The 9731-nt window shown below is 39.5% G+C and overlaps 1 protein-coding gene across 1 annotated transcript in view; it reads left to right on the top strand.

The window, feature by feature from the left end:
• Positions 1–7472, top strand: part of UBE2T (ubiquitin-conjugating enzyme E2T) — a 10004-nt gene extending 2532 nt beyond the window's left edge. The window contains exons 2-7 of the mRNA XM_011931764.1: positions 3630–3802; positions 4390–4459; positions 5903–6008; positions 6123–6221; positions 6364–6447; positions 7169–7472. Coding sequence (XP_011787154.1) covers positions 3694–3802; positions 4390–4459; positions 5903–6008; positions 6123–6221; positions 6364–6447; positions 7169–7294 — 594 coding nt within the window. The 5' untranslated portion in view covers positions 3630–3693 and the 3' untranslated portion in view covers positions 7295–7472. The remainder of the gene's footprint in view (positions 1–3629; positions 3803–4389; positions 4460–5902; positions 6009–6122; positions 6222–6363; positions 6448–7168) is intronic.
• Positions 7473–9731: the final 2259 nt, after the last annotated feature.

The following is a 9731-nucleotide window of genomic DNA, read 5'->3' as shown; positions in this document are numbered from 1 at the left end:
TCTCTACTAAAAATACAAAAAATTAGCTGGGCGTGGTGGCGAGCGCCTGTAATCCCAGCCACTGGGAGGCTGAGGCAGGAGAATGGCATGAACCCAGGCAACACTCCCTAACTCGTTTTAGGAGGCTGCAATAACCTTGATACCTAATAAAGACAAAATTAGAAAGGACAGTTATAGGCCAGTCTTATTGATTAGCATAGTGTTAAAAGTTTTCCCTTTAAGGTTAGAAATCTGACAAGAATGCCAACTGTCAGCTTTTCTTTCTTTCTTTTTTTTTTTTTTTGCTATTGTTGAGACAGTCTCACTCTGCCACACAGGCTGGAGTGCAGTGACACAATCATGGCTCACTGCAGCCTCCATCTCTCCAGGCTCAGATCATCCTCCCACCTCAGCCTCCTGAGTAGCTGGGATTATGCCAGCATGTCTGGCCTAGCTATCAGCTTTTGTTTTCAACATTGTACTGGAAGTTACTGCCAGAATAGAAGGCAGGAAAAGAATTAGATGGGAAGAAATAAACTGATTATATGTGGATGATATGATTGTCAGTGTGGAATTACCATTCCCAGACCGCTCCCCACCCCAAATAGATTCATCATTACCATTACTAAGTCTTTGGTTAAAAATCAATTAGATTGGCTGGGCGAGGTGGCTCACGCCTGTAATCCCAGCAGTCTGAGAGGCTGAGGCGGGTGGATCACCTGAGTTTGAGAGTTCAAGATCAGCCTCACCAACATGGAGAAACCCTGTCTTTACTAAAAAAAATACAATATTAGCCAGGCCTGGTGGCACATGTCTGTAATCCCAGCTACTCAGGAGGCTGAGGCAGGAGAATCGCTTGAACTGGGGAGGTGCAGGCTGTGGTGAGCCAAGAGCACACCATTGCACTCCAGCCTGGGCAACAGGAGTGAAACTCCGTCTCAAAAAAATTAAAAAATCAATTAGATTTACATGTATCAGTAAGAAATGGGTAGTAAGTAGTGTTTTCGAAAAGATAGCAAAAATATAAAGTACTTAGAAATCAGTCTGACAAAAGTTAGGTAAAGCTTTGTAGAGAAAATTATAAAACCTTTGGAAAGCATCAAAAAAAGACTGAAACAGCGTGTTCATGGATCTTAGGATTCAATATCATAAAGATATCAGTTATCTCCAAATTGGTCTATAGCATCAATAAAATTACAATCCAAATCACAGAACCCTGTTACGATTTGGATTATAATTTCATATATACATATTTATGTATATATTTATGGACTTATGAACTGATTCTCAAATCTATGTGGAAGAGCAAAGAGTCAAGAAGAAGTCATTACCGAAGAAAAAGACCAGGTGGATAAGCTACAGTAAAACATCACATTATACACCTTAAATATATACAATTTGTATTTGCCAGTTATATACCTCAGTAAAGCTGGGGAAAAAAATAAATAATAAAAAATGAATAAGCTATAGTAAATCAAACAGTGGAGTATTGTCTCAGAAATCCACTTGACCGATGGAACAAATTCAAGAGTCCCAAAACAAATGCATACATATAGAAATTTAATTTATGGTAATATCAGCAGGGAAAGGATGGACATTCAGTAAATGGTGTTAGAACAATTGACTATTCATATGAGGAAAAACTTTAAATTGGGCCCCCACCTCACTCACTATGCATAAAATTCAGTTCCTAGTGGATTCAATATTTAAATTTGAAAAGCAAAATTATAAAATATTTGAAGACTAGGAATATCCCTACATTTGGGGGTAAGGAAAAATTTAATACACAAAGTATAAATGTAAAGGAAGAGATTTTAAGATTATGTTAAGAGTATGTGTTCATTGAAAGACACCATGTACAACATGGAAAGATAAGCACAAACTAGGGGATATTTGTAACACATATTAAAGGATTGGTGTTGGCTGAGCACGGTGGCTCACACCTGTAATCCCAGCACTTTGGGAGGCCGAGGTGGGTGGATTACAAGGTCAGGAGTTCAAGACCAGCCTGGCCAAGATGGTGAAACCCTATCTCTACTAAAAATACAAAAATTAGCCAGGTGTGGTGGCGGGCACCTGTAATCCCAGCTGCTCAGGAGGCTAAGGCAGATAATTGCTTGAACCCAGGAGGCGAAGATTGCAGTGAACCGAGATTGCACCACTGCATTCCAGCCTGGGTGACAGAGCGAGACTCCTTCTCAAAAAAAAAAAAAAAAAAGGATTGGTGTCCTTTGCTTGGTTAGTAGTTAGAGGGAGAACTAGAGTTGAGAAGAGTGTTGGGTGAATATGTGTGTGGGTGTTGGTTTTAGGTGAGAGAGATTTTGAGCATATTTGAATATTGAGGGTGAGAAAGATGGAATAATTGATGGACTAGTATCCCTGAAGATTGAGAGAAGGTGGAATCCATAATACATGGAGAGAACCTCAGATATTTAACATTTGTTTGTACCCGAGAATGTTGACTGTCTTTACCATTCTTGCTCTCACAAAGCATATGTCGACTTCCTTACAACAGCTAATATTTGTCAAGTCCCTTACTATGTCAGGCATATTAAGGCTACAATAGTAAGCAAAATCAGACCCAGGCCTGGCCTCATGAGTTTATTATTTATCAGTGGAAACACCCATTATTTAAAACCTTTAGTGTTTTTATTTTTTGTAGAACTTTTTGCTTTTTTAATTTTTTCTTTTCTTTTCTTTTTTTTTGAGACAAACTCTTGCTCTATAGCCTAGGCTGGAGTGTAGTGGCTCGATCTCAGCTCACTGCAAGCTCCGCCTCCCGAGTTTACACCATTCTCCTGCCTCAGCCTCCCAAGTAGCTGGGACTACAGACGCCCGCCACCACACCCGGCTAATTTTTTGTATTTTTAAAGAGACAGGGTTTCACCATGTTAGCCAGAATGGTCTCGATCTCCTGACTTCGTGATCTGTATGCCTTGGTCTCCCAAAGTGCCGGGATTACAGGCGTGAGCCACCGCGCCCAGCCAACATTTTTAATTCTTTATTTTAAAAACATATTTGCTTGAGTAGATAAATGTTCACAAGAAGGGAATGGAAAAAACTCAGATTCCCTTGTCAGAATAGAGATTAATAAGAGGAATCTTGGCCTGGCGTGGTGGCACACACCTGTACTTCCAGCTACGTAGGCGGCTGAGATGGGAGGATCGTTTGAGCCCAGCAGGTAGAGGTTATAGTGAGCTGAGATTGTGCCACTGCACTCCAGCCTGGTTGACAGAGCAAGACCCTGCCTCCAAAAAAAAAAAAAACAGGTGCAATGACTCATGCCTGTAATCCCAGCACTTTGGGAGGCCAAGGCAGGCGGATCACCTGAGGTCAAGGCATTTGAGACCAGCCTGGCCAACATGGCGAAACCCTGTCTCTACTAAAAATACAAAACTTAGCTGAGCATGGTGGCGCACACCTGTAATCCCAGCTACTCTGGAAGCTGAGGCACGAGAATTGCTCAAACCCAGAAGGTAGAAGTTGCAGTGAGCTGAGATGGTGTCACTGCCCTCCAGCCTGGGTGACAGAGTGAAACTGTGTCTCGAAAGAGGACTCTGTCCCCTACCCTCACTACATTGAAACTGTTTGCTGAAAACTTCATAGTCATTATTGCTGATGATTTTATGGTCACTTCTTTTCTCCTCCAGTACATCCCAGCCAGCTCTTAGTGTGGAGCAGTGAACTGTGTGTGGTTTCTTCTACTTGGGGATCATGCAGAGAGCTTCACGTCTGAAGAGAGAGCTGCACATGTTAGCCACAGAGCCACCCCCAGGCATCACATGTTGGCAAGATAAAGACCAAATGGATGATCTGCGAGCTCGTAGGTATCAAATCATGTATATGATGGAAGTCATGACCCTATTGAAGATTGTGCTGAAATAAACTATTTTGTATATTCTTCTAAAGTAAGGAGCAGTTATAAGGTCAGAGTGCCCTACCGTCTTTCTACCCTAATTTGTTTACATTTATAAAAGGTTTGCTTCACATTTCTTGCTTCTTTGACTTTTTATTATACCTTCTGCTGATATATAGCCAAGATTTAAAGCAGTGAAGCAGTGTTTAGATCAAAGATATCCATCTCAAATATCTGTGAAACCAGATGGGAAACATACATGATTAGAATACTGCAGTCCAAACAAAACAAATCTGTAGGTTGTATTTGGTCTTGTGGCCAACATTTTGCAACTTCTGCTTTAGATTTTCTATATGTCCTTTGACACCATTAACTTTTTGAGTACATTAGCATTGTGGTGTGTTGCATGAGGACTTGTTAAAGTCCTGAGAGAGAATTATTGTCCTAGGCCTAGTTTCTCTATTAGGACCATAGACCTCATTAGCTCCATATGGTGGTAATTCAAATGATCTGATTCCCTTTTAATTTTTTCTTTCTCTCTCTTTTCTTTTAAGAAATATTAGGTGGAGCCAACACACCTTATGAGAAAGGTGTTTTTAAACTAGAAGTTATCATTCCTGAGAGGTTAGTATGAATCAGCTTCTCAACCTACGTGGTAAAGTGCATTTATTGGGAGACAGAGCAATGTAGTAGATAGAGCATAAAGGACTAGGTTTTAATCCTGGCCTTATCATGACTTAATGTGACCATGACCAAGTTATTTTATCTCTCTGGAGTTCAGTTTCCTTCTCCGGAATAATGGGCCAGATCACATCAAAGACCCCCTCACTTTTTCAATTGTGGTAAAATATACATAACATAATGTTGACCATTTTTAAGTGTACAGTTCAGTGGTATTAAATACATTCACATAGTTGTGCAACCATCACCAGCATCTATCTCCAGAACTTTTCATCCTCCCAAACTGAAACTTCATAGCCATTAAACTCTAACTCCCCCTTTCTCCCTGCTCTCAGCCCCTGGCAACCACTACTGTGCTTTCTTAATATTAAGCTCCTCCTCACTTTTTCTTTAACATTTATTTTAGGTTCCGGGGTACATGTGCAAGTTTGTTACATAGGTAAACTCATGATATCACGGGGATTTGTTGTACAGATTATTTCGTCACCCAGGTACTAAGCCTAGTGTCCAGTAGTTTTGCCCTTCTCTGTCCTCCCACCCTCCACTCTCAGGTAAGCCCCAGTGTCTGTTGTTCCCCTCTTTGTGTCCATATGTTCTTATCATTTAGCTCCCACTTATAAATGAGAGCATGTGGTATTTGGCTTTCTGTTCCTGCAAAGACCATGATCTCATTTTTTTTATGATTAAGGTCCCTTTTAATTCAAGTCTCCTTTAAGGCTCTCATCAGGTAAGTTACAGTTGTAGTTTTGTACAGAACTGAGAAGGGGAGAAATGACTATATAACAGTTGAAACATAGGTATGTAATCACTAGGTCAGATCCTGGCCAAACTTGTTAAAGTCTTGAGAGAATAGCTTAATAATCATGTGGTGCATCAGTTCTAAAAATAGACTGGGAACTTTGCAAGGTCTGTTGTCTCACAAAAGATACATAATAACCAAATGCAATGTATAAATTGTAATTGAGTACTGTTTTGAAAAATCCAGCTATAAAAAAACAAAAACTGGGGAGAACAATTGAAATCAATTGAAATCTGAACAGTAAATGGTATTAGGGAATTAGTTCTTAAATTTTTCATAGGAGTAATAGTATTGCATTTATATGGGAAAATGTTCTTATTCTTAGAAGATATGCTCTAGTATTTAAAAGGTAAAGTGGCTTGAATCCAGGTGGTAGATAAATGGATGTTTTCAGTACTGCTATTTCAAACTGATTTATTGTAAATTTTCATAATGAAAATTTAGGAGGAAGGACAGTTTTCCTCCCAAAGGCTGGCTCCCTGACATTTCTATAATACACAACATTATTGTGACCAAGAAACTATTTTAAATGTATTTAGAAGCAAAATTATATAATGAAAATTACCTGTTGTCTTATTCTTTCATAGGTACCCATTTGAACCTCCTCAGATCCGATTTCTCACTCCAATTTATCATCCAAACATTGATTCTGCTGGAAGGATTTGTCTGGATGTTCTCAAACTGCCACCAAAAGTGAGTTGTGGGTAAATGGTTGACTCTACAGCATTCTGTTTTCTTCATCTATTAAACTTGAATTAGAGTGTCACATTATAATATAAAAGCAACTGTTTATCTGTTTGTGTATAGGGTGCTTGGAGACCATCCCTCAACATCGCAACTGTGTTGACCTCTATTCAGCTGCTCATGTCAGAACCCAACCCTGATGACCCGCTCATGGCTGACATAGTAAATATCCCCATTTTCCTCTGCAACATATATCCTACCTTGTCTATACCGCTAACTCTCCCTGTGTGAGGATAGCTGCAGCAGCGCTAACTGACCACTGCAAATCATTTTTTTCTCCATTAACTCTTTGATTTCATCTCAGTCCTCAGAATTTAAATATAATAAGCCAGTCTTCCTCAAGAATGCCAGACAGTGGACAGAGAAGCATGCAAGACAGAAACAAAAGGTATGATGTTTGCTACTATTGTTAGTTAATTAAGTATATATAGTATAAAGTATATATGTATAAATAATGTTTTTTGGATTTGCCAAATTTGTACTGAACTCTAGAATGCCTGATCTTTATCTCCTATTGCAACCTTCTAAATAATTTCAGCAAAATAGCCTAATAGCTCAACCAACAGTAGATGTTTCATAACAGTTGTCATCTGTTGGCAACACTAGAGGGCAGGCAGCATCTGGTTAATTTTTTTTTATATTACAGATAGCAAGGATAGCGGGGTGGTGTCTCAGATTCTTTTTTTCTAAGGTGTCCTTTTAACACTGAGAAGAATCTATATTTGCAGGGACTAGTTGCAGAGATGGGGGAAACTTTTCTTATGGGACCATTCGTGGAAGAAGGTTGAAGGAAAAACTTCAGGTTGATAGAATTTCCTCATTTAGCAAAATGCAAATTACAGGAACATGGAAGTTAGCACATGATGGTTCTTGCTGAGTTATACCATCTTTCAGATTGAGTTAAATAGCAGTTGTTACTTGTAAAAAGAAATAAAAATTAAAACAAAAAAATTGAGGAAGATGTTTTTGAGAGAACATCATATGCACAATGCTGTATATAAATCTTGCAGCAAAGAAGTACATGGAAATAATATTACAGAGCTTCATTTTTCTCCATCCTGGCATTTGTGTGAACCTTACTGTATTTCACCCTGTCTCCTCCTTTTTAGGTTGATGAGGAAGAGATGCTTGATAATATACCAGAGGCTGGTGACTCCAAAGTACACAACTCAACACAGAAAAGGAAGGCCAGTCAGCTAGTAGGCATAGAAAAGAAATTTCATCCTGATGTTTAGGGAACTTGTCCTGGTTCATCTTAGTTAATGTGTTCTTTGCAAAGGTGATCTAAGTTGCCTACCTTGAATTTTTTAAAAAATATATTTGATGACATAATTTTTGTGTAGTTTATTTATCTTGTACATATGTATTTTGAAATCTTTTAAACCTGAAAAATAAATAGTCATTTATTGTTGAGTATGTGTTTATCCTGAATGTGTGTCTGGGAGTAAACTGGCCAGAAAGGTATATAATCAGAACATTAAAATATTTGGAATTGTTGTCCTTTAGTTTGCCAACTTCCCAGCACCGCTAGGGACACTGAATGTTTGACACAGATGTAAAATAGCTGTAGAAACAATTCAGTTACCCTTACGCTTTCAGGGATGATAGCTTTTCTGAGGTCTTAAAATAATGTGGTAAGAAGATAATAGATCCTTTTGCAAATTTATTTTTTTGCAGCTTTCACTTTTTGTGATTTACATAGCTGACCAGAATTCTGTGATAAAACTTTCATTTGTTCAACAAATACTTATTGAACACCTACTATGTGCCAAGTATTATGCTAGTGTTTGAGAATGAAATGGTGAGAAAATTGGATGTGAGATTAACCGAATACTCATAAAAATGTAAGTAGGGATTTCCTCTCTCCAGCATCATTTTATGGCAAGTACCACTCTGGACAATTTGGTGTCAAACTTGAATTCCCTACTCATGATTTTGTAATACACTTGACTTATCTTTATAATTCTATTTAAATGACAGAGATAATAGATTTGAGCGGAAATCAGCTGAAGTAGGAGGAGATCACCCAGGCCAAGCTAAGACTTTGAGGAATGTATTTTTTTTTTTTTTTTTTTTTGAGACGGAGCCTCGCTCTGTCACCCAGGCTGGAATGCAATGATGCGATCTCGGCTCACTGCAACCTCCGCCTCCGGGGTTCAAGCAATTCTCCTGCCTCAGCCTCCTGAGTAGCTGGGAATACAGACGCACACCACCACACCCAGCTAATTTTCGTATTTTTAGTAGAGATGGGGTTTCACCATGTTGGCCAGGCTGGTCTCGAACCCCTGACATCATGATCCACCCGCCTCAGCCTCCCAAAGTGCTGGGATTACAGGCGTGAGCCACCATGCCTGGCCTTGAGAAAGGTATTATAGATACTGGACTTGCCTAGGCAGATGACTGAAGACTGTAATGCCCTTGTCCATATCACAGTGTAGCAATGATGATTTTTTACCTAGGCTAGGCACCATGCATGTAAAATGCATCTCTGAATAAGCACCTTTCATTCTTCTACCTATGAATTACCTTGTACTCTTTACTGAGCAGCAGCCTGCCATACTGCTTATGTGGTGGTTGGACTCATGCAAAGAAAAGAAGTATGAATTTATATAATCCATTAATGACAGGTCATGGCAGAAGCTAAAAATACAGATTTCTAACGTCTACAGTATTTTTGAACCCACTTTTCAAAATCAGTTACTGGCCTTTTTTTAAAGCCCAGGAATTAATTCTATTCCAGGCTTATTTCCTATGCTTATGCATACTTAAGTCAGGTTTGGAGTTCCTAGATACCATTAGTATATCAATTAGGATACTTACAGTTGTGAGTGAAATTCAACTCACACTGGCGATAATGAAAGAAGTTCATCGCCTTACTAAATAGAAAGTCCAGGGCTAAAGTGAATGTCTGGGTTGGTGAATTCAAAGGCTCAACAATATCATCAAGATCTTGGTCTCTTTCTGTCTGCCATCCATAGTATCAGTTTTCTCTTAGGCTGTTTGTTCCCTAAGTTTCTTTCCCTCCTAGGATGACTACCAGCAGCAGTTGGGGTTGTGTACTTTCTATCCAGCCAGGCCAGGAGACTCTACTTTCCGTGAAACAAAAGTCCCTGTGGACCGCCCTGAAAGCAATCACTGTTGCCAGGGAAATGCCATGTGCTGATTGCTCTGGGCTAAACCCAGATATGAAGTGAGAGATGGACTTAGGGAGTAGTCCCTAAGTTGTAGGAAAAGAGCACCTCCTGTAGGACAAAACCCCTTACACTTCTATCACCATGTCTGGTCAGCTCTACCAGCTACTTTTCCCTACCGCTACTTACAACACTAGTTCTCTCACCTGCACTTTAGCCATAACCTTCTATCTTGTTTCCTTGCCCCCATTCTTGACCTTTGACACTCCATGCTCTTCACAGCAGCAAGAATAATCTTTTGACAATGTAAGTTGGATTTGGCTTCATTCCTCCAAGTGGCTTCATCTTGCCATTAAAAGCCTAGTCTCCTTCCCTGACCCATAAGACCCCGCATGATCTGACCCCTGCTTGCCTTGTATGTCCATCCTCATTGCATACCCTCAAACCCCTTATACCTTACACTCCTCCATCCACACAGTCCTTTCAATCTCTTGAACACACCTAGCTCATTCCTACCTCAGGGATTTCACATACGCTATTT

This window comes from Colobus angolensis, unplaced genomic scaffold (assembly GCF_000951035.1).
Source record: "Colobus angolensis palliatus isolate OR3802 unplaced genomic scaffold, Cang.pa_1.0 Scaffold91, whole genome shotgun sequence".
Taxonomy (NCBI): Eukaryota; Metazoa; Chordata; class Mammalia; order Primates; family Cercopithecidae; genus Colobus; species Colobus angolensis.
The sequence above is the reverse complement of the archived record's forward strand: the minus strand, read 5'-3'. Positions and strand labels throughout refer to the sequence as shown.